General features: G+C 36.2%; 1 protein-coding gene across 14 annotated transcripts in view; it reads right to left on the bottom strand.

The window, feature by feature from the left end:
* The window catches only part of ROBO2 (roundabout guidance receptor 2), a 467,458-nt gene that overhangs the window by 398,601 nt on the left and 48,355 nt on the right, over window positions 1–20,502 (bottom strand). For all 14 annotated transcript variants that reach the window (XM_072025826.1, XM_072025824.1, XM_072025792.1 and 11 more), the window contains exon 2: window positions 18,137–18,463. In XM_072025826.1, coding sequence (XP_071881927.1) covers window positions 18,137–18,463 — 327 coding nt within the window. The remainder of the gene's footprint in view (window positions 1–18,136; window positions 18,464–20,502) is intronic.

Consider the following 20,502-nt stretch of genomic DNA (forward strand, 5'->3'; position numbering starts at 1 on the left):
CGTTTTCAGCTTTAAATACATCAGACACTGTTCGTGACATTATTTCATGAGAACACCATGCTCTCATGATGAGACATCACAAGGCTTTTTCTTTTTTTTAATTTAACACTTGGTATATTAGTAAAATGCAGTGTACTGAACAAAGCCTTGGGTTAAATTATAACACACAAAACCTTCACACTCTTGGCATAAATTTGAAAAGGCTTCAATACTGCAACTCTGAATTGAATACTCTAGGGCACTGCATTCAGTTTTAGGAAGCTTTCTTACTTTTTCTGTCAATATTTAGATGGGAAAATACATTGATAGACCTGGCTATTAAAGGACTAAGCACCATCTACCTCAATAATTGTTAAAGAAGATTTTTTTTTTGTAAGATGAGTTGTCATTCTTAGGCCCACCTAAGACCACCTAAAAACTTAGTCAAAACAAACTCTACAAATTTAAAGATTTAAACACTGCTTCTCAATACAAGGATGTTTCATTAAAAACAAGCAAACAAACAAACACACAAAAAAAACACAAAACAAAGCAAAAAAAAAAAAAGACAAAACTTACATCCTTGCTAATTTCCTTCCTAATTAAATTTCCCTTTTATTTAAACCTAGAAGTTTTTATCAGTTATGACTATGTGTTTTAAAAAGCTTATTTTTAACTCAAGCCCAAGCAGCTGTAAAAGCAAAAAGTACTTAGTGTACCTGAAACCTCATTAGATTGATCTGTATTATACGTAACCGCTGAAATGGAAAACTAAGAATATTAATATGGCAGCTTTGACATCACAACAATTGATGCAAATTCTAGGGTCTAACTTGTTAATTCCTGCATGCTTCCCCGAGTGAAAGAGCAGAACTATTGTCATATTGTAAGCATACATGTAGTTTAACCTTACTTCATTTTTTGTAACAGGGAATTGTGACAAAGAACTGGAATTCATTTTCTAAAATAATACAGCTAATGTGTCAATAAAAAGAAACAAGAAAAGTCACAAGAATTAATGAGGTTGATTTAAATCAGAGATCTCAAAAGGATATTATCAACTCTAAAACAAGTCAAATGTCAACCTTAGGTTAAAAGTAATTTCAAGTACTGTATGTGTTCTTCAATGCTTTTGGATAATCCACTTTAGATTAATGCCTTCTTATCACTTTCCCCTTCTCAATATATTCAAGACATTTATCAAAAAGAAAAAAAAAAATCAAGTATGCAGTTGAAACTAATGTGCCTTTGCAGACATGTAAGAAAAAGAACAACCATATGCATGTGAAGTCTCGCTGGGCTCAAGGAACGACTTGCATACAAAGCTGCACATGTGATTAAATATGGATCACATAAAATGGGTGAACAAAGCTCTCCTCAACAGGAACAGAATGTCTCTCAGTATCTGTGGTAGTCGTGTTATCTTAGCATTTCCCATCAGCAGTATATTCATCTCACAAACTCTTTTTTGAGATAAAGATGTGTTAACTGTCATTTTGTGAAAGAGAAGGAGGTGGTAATACACAGATCTGTAGCTGAACCACATAGCACACCTTCATCCATTCTGAAAAACCTGGATGGACAATTAGCTAAAAGGAGGAAATCAAACTCTACACTAGCAAATACTTCATTCAATGAATGGACATTACAAACTGAACAAGAAGATGAAAATTTGTTTCTGCAGCCTGTTTCCACAAAACTTTAATTCAACTTCATTTCCATAACTGACAATATTTTGAGCCCGTGAAAGAACCTATGAGCATGAACAATATCCATTCATTGCTTAACTGACACAAGCACTTACTGAAAGGTTTGGGTCTGACTTTTATTTCAGTACTATCAATAAAATTGTAGTTTAATCCTAGGGGGAGGCAACAGTACTTTTTTTTTTTTTTTTAATTCAATCAGTGAATCAGTGTACTTCCTCCCAAAGCATCATATTTTCCCCTTGGCTGCACATGACATTAAAGGTTTCAAATGTCATACTTGTAAACTTTTTGGAATTAAATGGTATCTCTATAGAACTGCTATATTAAATGGCTCCTAAAGTGGATGATAATTTAAAAGAAGACAACTAGGGATTAGGTATTTGTAAGACTCGGAACTGGAAAGAAAAAGAAAATTTCTCAAGCCTCTCAAAAAAAACAACAACCAAACAAAAAAAACACTAGATTAAAAATTGTAAGAATTTGAATTACCAGTCTTATCCATAACATGACTATTAATCCACTACAGAGGTAAAATAAATAGTTTCAATTGTATTAAGACATTTCTTAACAGCTACTATAATGCGAAACAGAAGCTTTTTTGCACTTTAAATGATGAAAATTTCCCTTCTCTATAAAACCCCTCTCATCATCCGCAAAGAACGTGTTTTTGGTAGGGTAGCACATTTGTACCACAGCTCTTTATGCAGCTGTTAAATACCTGGTCTGTCATGATTTCCACTTCAGCAGCAGTAACTTGAGGTAACTCGATGTCCAGTTCCACTACAAAAGATCACTGCAGATCACAACATGTTCTGAAAAACTAAACTTCCTATTCATTGTTATCAAGACTATAAAACATGCCTTAATTAAAAGATAACTATACATACCCTATAAAGTCACATTTAAGTGTCACTTAATGAGCAAGATGTATGCACTATCAGGGAAAGGTAGTAAACTCTGTTATAGGATAGCAGCACCCTTAAATTAAGGTAAAGAAATGCAACCACAATGGCTAGAACAAGAAGAGTATGGCCAATATTCCATAACTGCTGTCTTGCAATATAGCTCCACATATTAAGTTATTTCAGTAACAAGGGATGGTATCTCCCTTTTATCCTGTAATAACCTTATCACAGGCCTCTAATTTTGTTTTATATCTTGAGTGCTTACAGTAAATAAGGATATGTCAACATGAGGAAATAACAACTTGAAGTGGTTTTCTCTCTGAAATGGTACGTAAGTCATGAAATATTCCAATACAGCCAATAAATGAAAAATCCTACCTTAGGGCCTTAACTGTTGAAGAACAAAAAGTTGTATTTTTTCCTCAATAATTTATCTTCACACTTTTTTTTCCATTCCAGTTATTTACTATTCTTTTTTACCACATCTTCTCCCTCTCTCATTACTTTCTACATAACAGTACAAAAGCATATCTAGTAGAAAAATGAGCTCTCTTTCTGAAGTGCATAATGCAAATGAGAAACACAAGGATTATTCAGTGAAATAACAGGCCAGAGCAAAGGAATTTGTCTTACTAACCATTTCCACATTGTAGCAACATTTTCTGTGGAAGGAAAGAATTGCCCGATAAAAGAACTGGTGGATATCTGGTTATTGAATACATATGCAAGTTCAAACTAGCTTTACTTTTAACACCCTGTATCCCACACTTGACAAGAATCCGCAGGAATGTGGTGGGAAGGTGCTATGGTGCTATGGGGATAGATAATGCTACAATACCACTGAAAAAAATGCAATTTATTTTCTTAAGACCAAAACCTAGAAGGCATGAACATAATACTTCCACAAGTGGAACAGTGGAAATCTCCTTAGTATAAGTTTAGTGTAATTACAAGAACAACAACAACCAAATAAAAACACTGAGAAGATCGATCTCAATTATTAGAGTAATTTTTGAAATATTAATTTCCCCACCATGATACCCACTGTTTCTTTATCAGTCTTGGCAGTGCTCTGGTGTCCAAAATGGCTGTTCCTCTTCATTCTTTAAATGTTCCATATTGCCTCCTATTTCATGACAAATTTCAACATAAGAAGTCTCTGATTCTTCTAACCTAGCAATGCAGTAATTCACCATCTCCAACTGGGCTCACCCTCAGTAATTTTAGGATTGGACAGTAGAAAAAAATATTATTCTAAGTTGTCATTCAATAATAATAAGATTTACTGTGTAACAGGAATGAAACTAAGATGTCTCTAGAAAGATACCCATTTCAGTATGAAATAGCCACTTCTACGCTCCAAAAATCATAACTTATTTTCTGCCTCATAAGTGTACAGTTAGTTAACCATAAAAAGTCAAAGCTCCTCCAATTCTGAAAAGAACTTTTATTTCTTGAAATACTACAGGAAAAGATAAATACAGGTGAATTACATCTTTGTAACTTATTAAGCTTTCTACTGACCCCAGTGAACTCTCCAGTAGTTAGTACTAATGGGAGCTTTTATCACCACAAAAGATGATGCCCTTCTAATTTCTGTGACACTGGTCCTATCAATCCTGAACACAATGTTCCCAGTACCCAGAGCCATGATCACACAGGTAGCTGAGCATGTTATTGCTCGGGCAAATGCGTTATGAATGCTCAGATGATGAACTATGCTAAGGCCAGATGTCAGAGGTGATGAAACTGATAATCCATCAGCAATTTTCTACCCCCACAACAGCTCTGACCCATTGAACTAAATGAATGTATTTAATCCCCAACTAGTCAACTGATCAGAAAGTGCCACAGGGTAAAGGAAGTGTCTCAACAAAGAGAAGATAGGTACAACCTGAAGCACTGACAGCCAGGAAAGTAAAAGAGTATCTTATTATCTCAGCATCTTACCCGCAGGTATGAATTCAAGCTGAAACCACATTAAAACTATATATATATATGAAATAAATATATGATAAATAATTAAATAAGATAATATTATATAATATATATAGTAAGAGGAGTATATATACCTCCCTCAATAAGTCTTGTGTATTATATATATATACACACACAAGAGGAGTTTTGGGCTTTGTGATATACATATATATATTTATATATATTTGTGATATATATATATGTTATATATATATATATATAATATATACATATATACATGTTATATATACATATATATCACAAATATATATATAAATATATCACAAAGCCCAAAACTCCTCTTGTAAAATATTCCTTAATCAGACTGAAAAAGACAAAAAGTCTCCAGTTACTTCTGCTGAATCTAAGCCCACATAGCACATGATACAAGCAAAGGATGCTGCTTTCTTTGCAGGTTTTTCAACACTGTTGTGGATGATATATTCTATCTCTGTTCTGACTGCTGCCAGCTTCATGACTAAGAAGAATGGCAGACCAGATCCTCACAGAAGTCTTAAACAAACTTTTCCTAGCATGTAAAAAACTGATCACCTAGAAAGTGGTACTTTCCCCAGGTGTTCTCATGGCAAAGCAACATGCCTCCCCAGTACCACATTATTAATGTCTCATTTTCCTGATGTTCTGTGTTGGCAGCCATGACAGAAAGCTTTGAACTTGTTTATTCACACTTGCTTGATCCTGTTTCCAACCAGCACATCACAGCCTGTGGGGCTAGGAAGATGGATGAGGAGAACCAGGGCCATGAGAGGGTCAGGGTCATGGTGTCGCTGGATCTCATTAACTACATCACTCACTGCAGCAGTCACTTCAGAGGTCACCTCAACTGAGGAGTTTGGCATGGATGGTGGAAGAATGGCAGAAGTGTGCACATTTCCTGCAGTTGATGCATATGGAAACAAGTACAGATGCTTACTGTCCCTTGACTTTGTAGGGCTTTTTGTCTCCTTGGTTAAAAAACTACAACAAAAATAAGCATTTAACAAATACCCGATATATGTTTTCATAGCAGAAGCATGAATGCTGCAGAAAAGACCACTAAAAATCATTTGAAAGTATTAATTTAGCATTTATTCTATAATTATTTTTGCATATTTGCTAGACTACTGGAAATGGTGCAAGAATAGTATACAATGACCGTCTCTGGTATACAGTGAGAGCGGACAAAAATGCATACATCTTATACTCAGTTGTATTACACAGACTATGCTCCTAACAAAGAAGCTTCTTTAAAGTACAGACAGCGACAAACAACACTGGAACCTCTGCACTGTCCAGTATACGAACAGCAATATGCATCAGCGAGAGTAAATGTTTATGTATTTCACACACATACAAATAATTACATTTATATATAAATTTAAAATTACATTATATTTTAACTCTATCATATATATTTAATACAACTGTATGCTGTACAGATCCCAAACAATATTGCCAATAACTCATTATAATTTGCTAAAGCAATAGGAATATGAACCCTTAAATAAATAAATATTTTGCATGCTATGATCTGTATTTCACTGTTAGGACTATAATGACACGCAGATACAAAACAGAACAGTTTCTCAGAGCTGTTAAATTCCATTCTTTACATCTCTATTCCTTGTAATGAACCATTCTGCAAAAGCCAAATTATTTCCAAGAGAGGTGAAAACAAGTATTATTAAACTATTTCTAAGCACATCTGCAGCACTGGAATAAAATGACAGAAACTAAATCCTCATTTGTTCAATATGCAGGTGTATAATGAGAAAAGTGACATACAAGCCTAGGTCTGCATATATGCACAGTGTATTTATGATTACTAGTCAAAATATTTTGATGAATGGCAAAATTAGGAAGTGAATTAAAAGCAGAATAGTCAGACATGCTTTTATTCTAGTAAGTGAAAGCCAACCATTACAACCTGACCAAGGTATCTGCTAAGAAAATCCAGTTAAAAAAAAAACACACTCAAACAGGTGCATGCAAGGCCTCTGCCCCACACTCCCCACTTCTAATTTCTCCCCCCCAAAAATGCAAATGCATGGGTTCTGGTGGAGATATCATTCACACTAATTACAGTGGTAGGGGAAAAAGTAGCTCTACAATTTTCTGATCAAGCTGTACCTACTTTCCCCACCCTACCCATCTGTTTGTTTTAGATGTCAATTTCTTGGAGACAAAGGAAGCCTTTAGTTTGGACTTCTGTGATTTTTTTTCCCTATGACCCACTTCTCAAAAAAATTATATATATATATAAAAGTTTATATATACATATCTATACACATATATATATAGGGAGAGTGTTTTTCAAGGGAGGAAAAAAAATCCACATCATTCAATAAGTTTGACAGAATCAAAGTTCATATAACACAAAAAACATTAAGAAGCCAAAAACTTCAAGAAATTAATACATTCATAATCAGATGCTGCTCAGATGGGAACGCAATCTGAACAAAAGCATGAAAAAAATCACCTTTTTTTGTAGAAAGCAGAGGGAGATAAACTAAATGAAGAATATCCTTCATATTCTTAAGATATCATGTTACCAATCAGAAGATTTGCTTTCCGCTTGTAGTTCTGCAATCAACATGATACAAGACATTGACTAGATGTCTCTGAATCTCAAAAAAGTCTGATGTTCAGAATTGTCACCACTGAGTTTTAGGCACACATCTCTAGGAGTGGAATTTACAAATCTGAATCAGGTACTTACGTTCCTCCTACAGTGAAAGGGTAGGATAAAAATTGTATAGATGCTGATTGAATGAGGAGGGGCTCCAACTTTAGCACATGCAGTGTCTCACATCACATTTCCCAGATGAGTATCTAGACTAGAGGCTACTTCTCTCTTCCTCCAGCAATCCAAACAGCAAACATAATCTAATAAACCCAGAACTGGACTACTTCAAGGAAGATATGATTTCTAGTTCCTGGTCCTAAACTTGAAATATAGAAGAAATACATAAAAATTAGATGACAGAGGTAGAAACAACATACATGAAACAGAAAATAAAATAGGTTTTTAAAAATGCGAGTTTATTTTTTTCATCTTTTCCTCTTTAGTAACCAAGATACTTTGCTAGGAAAGAAACCCGTCCTGACATGCCTTCAAAAGGTTCTTTCAACTTTCCAGGCTGCTTTAGTAATATCTAGTGTATACCTAAATTGCTCCCTCTCATATTGGCTTTGTTGCCAACTTAATTTGAAAGAAAGGGAACTTGTAATTCTGTGTTCACACTTCTTTCACATGGGCAATCTTGAAGTAAAGATAACAAATATCTCAATTACTAAGATGACTCAGTGTTTCATCCCTAACAGATGCTCTCACCTATTACACATTTCATACTACCTGGGCCTTTTCTGATGCTAACCAAGAAAGGAAATGAGTTCTAAAATACTGCCAGGGCCTTTTCTTGCATGCACATATTTTCTTCTCCTAGAGGAACTAGCTACATATAGAAATAAAACTTAAAACAAACAAACAAACTAAAATCCTCCCAACAGTTTTGTGAATAAGACAAGAAAAGACAGCCTGAAAAGATGTTAGGATTAAGAGCCATTTCCAAAGTACTATTGAGCTGGGCGGGAAGAGAACAACCCTTTGCAGCATTTCCAATTGGGGAAACTTACTGGCCAGTGTTTCTCATGGTCTCTAAAGATGTTAAGCAAACCTTTTGGGCTGATGAAGAGGAATTATCACAGTAATTGTATCAAGTAGATAGAGCATCTGCCTGTCCACTAAACATTTGTGGACTCAGGAGAGATGCTAGCTTGCTACAGTTACTAAAAACAGCAAAAAGCTACCAAATCAAACAAGCAGTCTGTTTGTTTCTTCTTATTTGCAACTGCCTCTCTTCCAGTTAGGAGGCAATGCCCAATTTTCTTAATCTAACATTTGCATTCTCTCGGAATCCATGAGGTGAATGAACCACTTAAGGTGTTTAAACTCACATTAAACTCACAGAGTCTTTGTTTGACACTAAGACAGACATTGGGCTGGATGGCCCAACTGGTGTGACCCCGGTGACCATTGCATTTAATAAAAAAAAAAAAAATAAAAAATAATAAAAAAAAAAAAGGTAGGATTCTCAGACCTTGTGCATGGCCATATTGCAACCAAAGTGTCTGTTCATGCTCACAGCTGATAGTCTGCATATTCTAAAGGCTATATGTGCAAATAAAACCCATGAAGAATTGGCATTTAACATGGAAATTAATTAAATGCTGTCTTGAGATGTCACTAATTTCTTTGTGTTTTTTCTTTTTTTTTTTTTTTTTTTCCCCTGGATAAAAAATAGGCATTCTTACATCCTAACCACACCTAAAATTGCACTTATCTGTCTTTGCTAAAAATATAAGACGATCATCCTATTATCTGTCAGCTTTAGGCTTTTATAATACTGTCAGTCATGAAGAACACAATGTATAGCACCAATAATTAATTCCCAAAGTTGCAGTTAGAGGGTTGCAATGAATTCTTTTGTTCTTTTTCCATGACTAGGTTCTTCTAAAATATACTTGTATGTGCACGCATGTGTAGAGCAGAGGAGGGACTGTATATATTAAAGTTTAAAGGTAATTCGAAAGATTAACCAACATGAATTATTTTGCAAGATCACAATCCACCTTATCCACTTGAGCTGGAGACATTTTCCTCTAAGATTCTCATGCACAGATTGTTGTTTTGAAATGCAACAGAAGCAGAGTGACAGTCAGTGAAACAATTTCCTTCCCACAAGTGATGCTCCCATGTCTCAGGTTTTCTAACAGGCTGGGTTGGTATTCTGTTCATAGGCTGGCAGAAACGCATCTATTTCCCATTTATTTCATTTAACAATTTTGTATAATGGATGGGCAAGAGACAGGTTCAAGTCCAATTAGTAGAATTGAAGTCCTCTCCTGCACAGTGCAGGTGGATTATGAGACCACCAATTTTGAATGCCAAAGCCACCTTCTACTTTGACGTACAAGATTAGGCAACAAGCCCAGCAGGACTCAACAGGAGGATCATATTAAACAGGAAGAACTGGATGATACTGAAGACTAGCATAGGAAATGCTAGATAAGCTGGAAAGCGCAACGTCATATGCTTTAGAACTGATCACAGGGAAATTTGCTGTAAAGTAGAAGGTCATCCGTTACAAATTATAGAGGAAGAGAAAGATCTGCATCAGATTACTACAGAATGACTAATGAGCTACCAAATGCTTAAAAAAAGTCAAACATGATCATAGGACATATAGATAAGGGAACAGAGAAGGTAGTTATTAAAAGCTGTTTCATAATGCATGGCATGCCAGTCTTTAAATATTACATGCAGTCTAAACCACCCACGTCTCAGAAAATAAATGAACACTAGAACAGGTGAAGAAAGGACTGTTAGGACCAAGTAAACATTTTCCAAAAGAAGACAAGCTTTTCTTGTTAAACTTAGCAACAGGATGCATGAGAAGCTACACCACCGTGGTCTATAAATGCAAAGAAGAAAAAATAAACTGAATTAAAGAAAAATCTTATCACAAGAACAAGCGTAAATAAAGCATGTTTATTTTTACATTGGAAACTTCAGAACTATTTTTCTCCCCATTGGAAGACTTAAGTTCTAAGGCAGGCTTCCAACAGAAATAGGGATTGGTGTGAGCTCAGGTGATTAAGGAGAAACCAAACAAATTGGTTTTCAAAGGGTAGCTTGAAATGGTTCTGCATGGAATTATAACATACAGCTGCGCAGAATACAGGTTTCTCAATGACCCAGGGCTCCTAGTTCTTCACATCTCTTCATCCCTTTATACAACAACAGACATATCTGAGACAGCAGAAAGTAACTGTGCACCTCCCTCCTCTAACATGATGAGGAAGTTTCCAAAGCATCAGTAAAAATTCACACCACTGCCACCTGAAAACTTCAAGTAAGAGGAATGGAACAAAAATCCACTACTTCATTTCCCACATAAGTTCGAAGTATAAGTAACTTATTCAAGGTACAACATCTGTGAGAGCTGCTGAAGTGGAAGTACCACCGAAGTCTTGATTAAATTTTAGTCCTCCAAGGATGGAAGAAGGGTAACCAGGATCTCAGCCTTCTTTCTTCTTTCTTGTTTTTTTTTTTTTTTTTTTTTTTTCCCGTCTTTGTTCAGAGATGATTTTCTCAAACAAATACAGTGATTATCAGAATAAAAAGCTATACACATACATCCATATATGTGTGTATATACATACATATAAAATATCCACCTATCTCACCCTAATAATTGCCGTTAATTAGCATAGTAATGAACTTCATTTGTATTGAGATCATGCAACATTTGCAAATGAATGGTCTGGAGTACTGCTTCAAATGAGTATTTTTTAAGCCTATTCGACATTGGAGAATAGTACAACATGTCTGAAGCACAAGCCAACAATAGCTAATATTCCAATTAATATTCAAACAGTGCTTATAGGTTCCTAAGCAAAGGGAACAGAGGTGTAAAAATGCAGTGTTATCTTGTTCTCCTTCATTTCCCAAATGAACTAAAAATCAGAGAAATGTCAACTAAAAAATGAGTACGAGACATCCACACTAACAGAAGATCAGCCAATAGCTGATCTCTTTCAAGGTTTCTGTAAAGTCATCAACAGTTCTTTTGCTTTCAACATTTTATCAGGTAGAACATTCAAAGATATATAAGCAGCAGGATTTGATAAAAAAAAAAAAAATCAAAGGCAAAGGGAAGGAAGTAAGCCAATAAAAATCAAATGAGGAAATGTGTAAGAAATTATTAGAAGCAGATTCAGATCAAGAGTGCTGCAAATAGCTTCTAAAATGTATATGCTGAAAGTTCTTTTTTAGGTGGGAAAAAGTATAGACCCTGGAGAGAAAAATTCAAGGAATAAAGCAGAGATCCTGCAGAAAGCTTCTTTAACCATTTCTGGATGAGAGAAATTGGAAAGCTCTGGATGTTAGCTTTTACTACGGTAAAGCTGGGCATAGTACTAGAGTGTGTATGTCTACACAGAGCAATGGGGTACATTGTAAAGACATTCTGACCAGTTCTGAAGGAATTCATTTACACACTGGAAGCAATTTCCTGCTGTTAAGGAAATTTTTCACTGGGCATCTTCTCAGCACACATGACCAACTAAGGTAAGGCGTTCACAGTGAACACTCCTCAGGTACCAAAGCCTGCTTATTTTGTGCAAGCCTGAACATCTCTCTTTCGCGCTCATTGTGTTCTGAACACCCACAAAAAATCTTTTATAGGATGACAACAGTACAAAGAAGAGACAGAAGAAGAAAATGGAGAAATCAGAAGCATTCTGCAGCAACTGAAATCATGTTAAATATCTTTGGATCAACCATCAGTGTGATAGCTGTTAGATTTGATAAGCCATTAGCATTTTTGGCCTCGAATTAAACATTTAGATATGCATGTCAAACGGTAAGAAGTGAAGATTTAGTGATGCAGTCATGTGCTTAAATCCTACTGGACAAGGACAGAAAGTACTGTTTTCATCACATCGAGGGTATTAAGGCTGAAGCATAATCTTAAACAGTTTGTGAGAAGTGTGTTAAAATCAGCAGATACAATTTAGCTTATCTCAATGAAGAGCACCTCTAACAAAATACTAATCTGCTCTGGCAACTGGGGCAAAAATCACACCCTTACAAGCATTTATACTTCTAATCCCAGATGAATTCAGAAGCAGCAGAAATGCACACAGCTAAAAGCCAAACTAATATACATGTATGAAATAATCAGAACTTTTTGATCAAAAGGGGACTTTGGGATGAGACATTAGTCATGTCTTGATTTATCTGATACGCCTTCATTCATTGGTATTTATTAACCTCTCATTTCAAATAATGACTGTCAGAATTAAATTATGCCCTACACAAAAGTGTGTTTATTTAATGGTTTCTAACAATGGTATTCCCAATAGTTTCAACCTAATCAACAAAAATTTCTTACTGTAAGCTTCAGAAATACACAGGTTAAAAACATTCATCCCATCTTACAAATCCTGACTTGTCTCTGGTTATCTAACCAGATACAATTTTATGTATTTTCTTCTTCCAGGAGAATGTTGTTTTCATTAAGTGTGCTGCAATAATAGTCATGGTTTGTTACATTTCTTCTCAGAAAAATGAAAAGCAAGAAAAAGCACAATGATTTTCAATGTCCTACTATGGCTCATCCACCACACTGTAAGAAGCAGTCTCCAGTATTTCAATTTCGACACTAATTACTTCTGTCTTAATGTGAGCAAAAGATTGCAGGTTCAGATAGGAAGCTTTTCACACACTGTTGAGAAGGATGAGGATGAAAGGGATTCAATTAAATCAACTTATACACTTCACATGTCACCATCCGAAGTAACCCTGACCAAAGCAAGCCGGACTTTGAAATTATGAGTATCAGAATTCATAACAATTTTTATATTTAAATTATATGTTTAACAGAAGCTAGATGAAAAATTATCCACCCATTTTACAGTCATGCATTTTGTTGTTTTTAATGCTATTTTACAGGTGATCTTTATCCTAGCTATCTCAAATGAACTCCATTATTTCGAACATATTGTAGTCTTTTGCAGATGCTTCACCAAATGGTCATTAGCATTATGGTACAAAGATGATCACACAGCACGCATTTTATACCTCTCAGCCTTTATTCACTTAGTCTTGCAACATATCTGTTTTATTTGTAAAATTACTGCCTCCCATGTTTAAGATGTGGCTTACGCTTGCTTTGGAATACACTGGTGACTCTTCACACTAAATTCAGTGTACTACTGTAACTGCTGTTGTTACAGATAAAACATCATTCAGTTTTGGATTTAACATAAACAGGATCATTATGTTTGGAGAGTGTTCCAAAGCCTGCTATTCAAGCAATCTGTGACATAAATAATGCAAGACCTCTTCTTTCTCCAAATGACTTCAGTTCAAGCACAGACTTGGAGAGATGGAAGCCCAAATTTGTACAGCCGTCACAAAATTCAATCTATTTCTGGTTCTCCAATTGAATTATGAATCTGAGTCTTCTACTGTTTTCTATTAGCACCAACCCACGCACTCCTACCCTTTGCCAAGCCACACAGAAAGGAATCTTATTTGTGAATATTCCTGAGCTTTATTCTTATATTAAAATGGAAGTAAATCCCGGCTAATCTGAAAAGCCTTGTTTTCTTTTAAAAGAAAGTAAGGTAGAAAATTGGTCTTTTTTCCATCCCTTGACCCACGACCTTTGAACCACAACCTCCTTGCCACTAAAGCGTTCAACACCTCATTTAATCTCTCCTCGCTGCACTGGCACAGCACTGAAAAAGGAAAAGGGGGAAAAAATAATCTGGGGACTTCATCAATTTTTCATGAATTTTCATTTAGGCCAAAGCCCGCTCTTACAGCGGTCGATAGATCAAGCTGCTGTCACATATTTAACACCTGGGGCTACAGCTGCTCTCTCTGGGGGCTGCTGCTGACTCAGGCTGGATCAGAGGCTGCCTGAGTCAGTGCAAGGACCCCTCGTGCTCTTTCTGTTGCTTACATGTGGCACCCCAGTGCTTGCAACTGAAATCCTATCTAGGGTAGCTATTGCAAATGCATCTCCTGATATTCCCAATGGAAAGCTCAACCACATAGTTTCAATTGTTAATTCTTACACTGTGAAAAACTGCTTTCATTTTAAAACTAAAAGTCTAAAAGAATGGCTTCCAAAAATTAAAACAGTTTTATAAAATGTATAATTTCATAAGATTAATTCAAACCTACCCTCTTCTAAAACCCTCTCAAGACAATTTCATCATTAAGATATTTCTAATAATACCAATCCCTGTTCAGTTTCACTTAAGGAACTGCAACATTTTAATACACTAAAATGAGAAGAAATGTTTTATTCTTTTGAATACAATTTTAAAAATAGTTTTAGGACTAGAAACTTTATTTTTAAAAGATTTAACCATAGAATATATGAATACATCAGAATTTGCCACAGACACAATGGAAGAATGGTTTTGTTGCTAGCATTATTTTTTTCTTTCTTATTGTAGGAGCTTCCTCAAAGGGAAAAAGAGAAGTGACCCACAGAAAGCACATCATGGATTAATGCATTACAAGAATGAAATGGTATATATCATATCAATCGTAAACTGTGCCTTCAAATACAAACACCTATTTCTTCCTAGGTATCCCTCTGGAATGGATACTTCTAAAATTAAAGACAAGGTTCTTAAATCATGTCATATGTGTTAAGGATGTTGTTTAAGTAACTTCTCAAGCCTAAGTTCCTCACTGTTCCACTGACTTTGAGACTTTGTTTTCTGAGAATTATATTCTGTGACTCCATGGTTCTGTTTTTCTGAGTATATCGGCACAACCAAATATTTGCTCTTGATTTATGCACGTGCTCTGAGTAGGCATGGATCTAAAAGCAGACTTAATTGCTTTAGGTGGGCTGGCATCTAAACTCATCTTGCTTGGGAAAGTTAACTGCTCCTAGATCAGAAAGAGCTTAGGGACTTCATCGACTTGCAAAAAAACCACTCCAGAAATAAGGGGGAAAGTGATTGTATTCAAGATGGGCCACATTCGGCACTCTGAATCACTACATGAACCAACTGAATTTAACTTAAGTTTTTTTCTTATGTCTTTATGCCAAAAAAATAAAAATAAAATAATAATACAGATACATCAGAAGATTTTCAGTCTCAGTGCCAGATGTCCATGGAGGGGAAAAAAGGAAAGAGAAAAGAATGAGCCACAATTAACATCTCTGTATCACTTGAATACACAAGCATGACCACACTTAACAGATACGAAAAAAATAAATATATTTCTTCATAAATCATTCAAAAGTTCCAAGTGCGCATTGTTGGGGACTGACAATTTAATAAGCAAAGTAAAACAATTACTGATTCTTTCAGGAAAACAGCAGACTCAAGCATTTTAGACCCACAAAAAGCAGCGGTTTGTCTCTAATGGCACAATTTGAGGCCACCTACAGTCAGCTAATAATCCAAAACCCTGTTGTCAGCAAAGGATAACCTCCTTTTTCTGGTGATGAAAACAGTGTAGCTCGGTGTGAAAAGAGCAGTTTTCAACACCATTAGAGACAGCACAAGGAGGCCCTGATAGCATGGGGCTGTCTTGGTTCCCTCAGGCAGGGCCGTGGTACCCAGGCAGCTCAACCTCCTTAAGCAGCAGCGGGACACAGGTGTAGGAGGACGTCCCGCTGACAGCAGACTGTCAGCAACAACTCATTTCCCTAGTCTGCAACTGGACTGTTGCAGGGCCTGCCCACCTTCTTCAGTCCTGAAATGCTAGCATTAGAAAAACAGTTAAGAGCCTTGAAATAGCTGATCCCTGAAAGTCACTTGAAAATTTGATTTATAGCCAAAAGTCAAACAAAAAATGTCTCAAACCCAAAGAAAACTGGGCAGTTTTGCTATCATCCTCCACAGTATTCTTTTGATATATGACTAGCATTGCCATGTGCTTTCACAACCAGGGAGGATAAAACAGCAGAATCTCTAAAATTAACCAAGTAATAAAGACATTTATCACATTTTTTTTTCCCTTTGAAAATACCTTCCTTTAAGCACAGCCATGGTATGGCTCAAGGAAAGACAAAGCACCATTAAATTTAAGTAGAAATGGAATGCCAGCTTTAGACTGCTAAACCGTTTAATTGGAAAATTTCAGTCAGTTACATTTCAAAGCTATGAAAACAGTAAAATAATCTGGTGTCAGGTGCATGTTGCTATTGAAGAAACTTTGGCTGTGGTTTCAGATCTCAGGTTGCATGTTCTATGACCCTTCTCTAAAATGCTTCTGACAATGAAATCTGATTTTGCTATTTTGAAGTCTTCTACTGTCTCACATGCAGTTCATGCATGACCTGCCACCAGATACAGTGGTTAAAAAAGTAACTCCAAAGACTGCGGATATTGTAACAAGAGTCACACAGAGGCCACTGAAGAAGGGAGCAGTAAAAATCGACAGAATATAGAACACCTCTGAATTTTAAAATAACCAATCACTTCAATTTGATGACTCAAAGCATACCTAGAACAACCTTCTGAACTTCAAAATGAGAAGTCTGAATCTCCACAGGATTGCCATAAAGATTTCAAAATGTTTGTCTTTTTCACATAGGATTTCTCTACAGACAGCTTAAACCACACATACAAACAGAAATTATTCAGTTCAAGTTTATATATAGTCATACTCACCCAGCTTTCAACCTTCCACAAATCAGTCGTCTTCTCAAGTCCTAAATAACTACCAAAACTGAGTAACGTTCTGAAGCTTATATCAGCACATGTGCATTTATTAGTGACTTGAATGAACAACAAACCTGTTTTCATTTTTCATTTGAAACAATTCCGACTCTTGCTTACGACAGGTGAAGTACAGTGAACAAGTCTGTTCTACGTGGCCTATGCCAACATCTAAATAATTCAAGAATAGCATTTTCTGTAATTTATGAAAATATTGAAACCTATTGAAAATATTGAAGATTACATAGCAATAGCTATGAGAGTCTGCAGACTGCATTAGGAATATTTTTGTTTTCTTTTCTGCTTTTTCATTATTTAAACTACTATGCCTTCTTGTGAATACTTAAATCCACTCTACCAAATAAGTGATGCAAGTTTGTGCTGAAGCCCTACTTCAGTCATACACATTTTGCTGAAACTAGTGTCAAATAAAGAACTGTGGGGGGAAAATTGAATTCCAGGAAGAGGACAACATTTATAATTCTACTAAAACACACATTTATGTGACGAAACAGAGCTACTCTTAGTTGATACTCTGAATTAAAAAAAAAAAAAAAGTTTTTTTTTTTCCCCCAACATGACCAAGCAGCAAAAATCAACATACAAAACACTGTATTTCATGTACGATGAGCTTGTCTGCTATATGAATATAATGACTGCCTCTGGTAACTCTACTGCAAGCATATCATGCATACTGGGTGGTCTCTGTAAGAGCAGTGATGACTTCTCCTTTAAGACAATCAATAGAGAGTAAGACTGCTCTGGATGATATGAGAAATGGCCAACAATTTCACTTGCCATTCACATAATGAATGATGCCTGTATCAAGTTTATGATAAAGGAGCATGCATTGAGGTTTCCAGCAGTACAGAACATGAGTCGCCAAGAAGCTGTCTGTTTCTGTTGAGGTAACAGATGACTAAATAAAGAGAAACAGACAGTGCACCTTATATTAAATGATAGGTATTTTTCCACATTAGTTTCAGTATAACCAACTTTAGTCATAATTTAGAAATTAGATTATTCTTTAGAGGAAGATTAGCCTTTGTCCATGCTTGTGCCAATCATGATTATACACTGGTTAGAATCCTACTTCAGTATAAATCACATTCTGTATGGTCACTGCTACTGAATAAATGCACATAGAAATGCCTTGACTAAGAGCTATAGCTAACGACAAAATGCCACACTTACCTGCATTCATCTCCCAAACTGCTGAACATACGCGAGTGCTGGATAAGAGTGTGAAAGCAACTTTAAAAGACTTACACAGTGCTAATCATACAAAACTTTACTCACATGCCACTTCCAGAGATGCGTTGCGACTCACAGCTTCTCCAAGATAGTTCCTTGCTACACAAACATAACTTCCTTCATCGGGCTTACTCCTGCGTCCATGCACAATTCGTAAGAAAAATAAAGATCCGCTAGGCAGCAGCATACGGTGGGAGCGAGGATCATCTTTGTCAGTTTCCACTCGCTCTCCATCTTTGTACCATTCAATAGTGGGAGTTGGCCGTCCTTCAGCTTTACAGTTCAAGGTCGTTGGTTCTCCTTTAGAAACTATCACATCTGAAGGATGCTCAACAATCCGAGGTGGAAAGTCCTCCTGGCGGAGACGAGATCCTAGAAAAAGAAAAGAGTGGGGGAAGAGTAATTTATTTGTACGTTTGGCTTCACAGAAAGTTCTCACAAGTTTTTCTTTCAATGCCGCCAAAATTTTCACAAAAAAGAAAAAGACAACCTGTACGCAGATGACATCATCTGCTATTGTTTTTACCTGATGTCAGAGACTGTATCACAGACTTTCACAGCTAATAACCAGACTTTGTACTAGAAACACACACCTCTGACCAAGACATTAACAAATCCATACCACATGTAGACTGGACGTGTATGTAAGAGAATTTCTTACATATACCAGCATGACATTTTTTCCTTGGAACATAAATCTTTCTATTTACATTAGCTTATAGATCCCTGCACCCTTTCAAATGCCACTCATGGCCACTGCTCTCCCATCCTTTCATCTGTCAGACTTGGCATATGGACATCTCCAAAAGTCCTTTGGACCCATTGTTTAACTCTTTCCCCCCCACCCCAGCTCCCCCCGCGCCATTTAATAGTGTGCATTGTGCATGTATGGAAAGCAAAGGAAAAAAATCCCAATACAGAAGAAAAAAAAAGAACAATTAAATCCTGACAAGTATCCCTTCTTTTATTAATTTCTAGTGCACTAGTTGGCAGTTTTAGCTGTTTAAAGTATCTGAAGTCATTCATAATCTCTACTTTTATTTGGAAATCTCTAATGTCAACTACACTTCAGAAATTTTCAGTGAATTGCATGTATGTACGCACACACACACAAATATAATACAGGCATACAACAGTAATTTAGTGGACTCTACAGTAGTAGCTTTGTGCCTTGCTCTGTATTTTGCTGTGCAGACACTTCAACACTACTTCTGTAGTTCCTTTACACTCAGTTGCCTTCCTACAGCCCGGGGCAGCAAAGAAGCACAACTGGATCATTGTCCTCCATCCTTTGCCCACACACCCTTACTCCCATCACTAACAACCTGGAATAGAGAGGAGAGGTGCTAAAGGAGGGGAGACCCCATAAAAGTACGGTATGAGAAAGCAATAAGCACTGAGTTTATCATCCTGGAGACAATCCAGTGCCAACCTTCCATCACAGACTTTACCTCATAGTTCAGTTTCACAAAATCAGAGCATCCTGAACCTTCACTGAACTCTTGTGAAAAACAAAACAAAACAAACCAAAACAACCAGTATCACAACAGTATCCAAATTTTGCAACACCCTTTTTTACCCAAAGAAAGTTTATTATTTTTTCAAAATGGTTATGCGCCTCATTACAGCTATTTGCAAATTGCAGAGATGAATATATGCAAGAACAGCATCACCCAACAGAAACACAAGGTCCAGCACTCCTAACTTGAGCTTCAACTATTCAGATATAGTTCATTACTGCATATTTAATTAGAATATATTAGCTGAGCAAACAGCTTCTCTGCAACAAACTCATCACAGTGGTTCACGCCTCTAAATTGCTCCTCATAAAAACTGCCCTCCTAATTGCTAGCGCAAACCATCTTTTCTAGCATGGGTCATAAAAATCCTTTGAGTGGTGCTGCCATTCCAGCACAATTGGGCCGCACTTCTTAAATACAAGGTCTATATTAGCTTCTGCAGTTCAGTGAAACATTTGTCTCAATCTTCTGACCAGCAGTTTTGCTGAGTAGTAGAAACAAGATTTAATAACAGTATCTTAACTATATTCTAGGCATTATACATTTAAAAATATTGTCAACACCTCACTGATTCCAAAAGTTATGAGAAAAGGAATAAGGACCCACTCTACATACTGAATCCACCTTTGGACTTAGTCTTACTAACACTATGGTCATTAAACTAAGGCTTGGCATAGAAATAAGGTGCTATGCCACTCCTCTACAAATGGACTCTCTCAGCAGCTACCAGATTCTACTACCAGTACAGTCAAGGTATCTGTAAATCCATACTGCTAGCATATACGCACAACAATTTATACCAAAACACAAACAGATATACTTAGAACACACTTGGAATAGTAAAAAAGTATTTCATTTGCCCCTTCTACTGTCAAAATTACATTTACAATC

This window comes from Anas platyrhynchos, chromosome 1, assembly GCF_047663525.1.
Source record: "Anas platyrhynchos isolate ZD024472 breed Pekin duck chromosome 1, IASCAAS_PekinDuck_T2T, whole genome shotgun sequence".
NCBI classification, from domain to species: domain Eukaryota; kingdom Metazoa; phylum Chordata; class Aves; order Anseriformes; family Anatidae; genus Anas; species Anas platyrhynchos.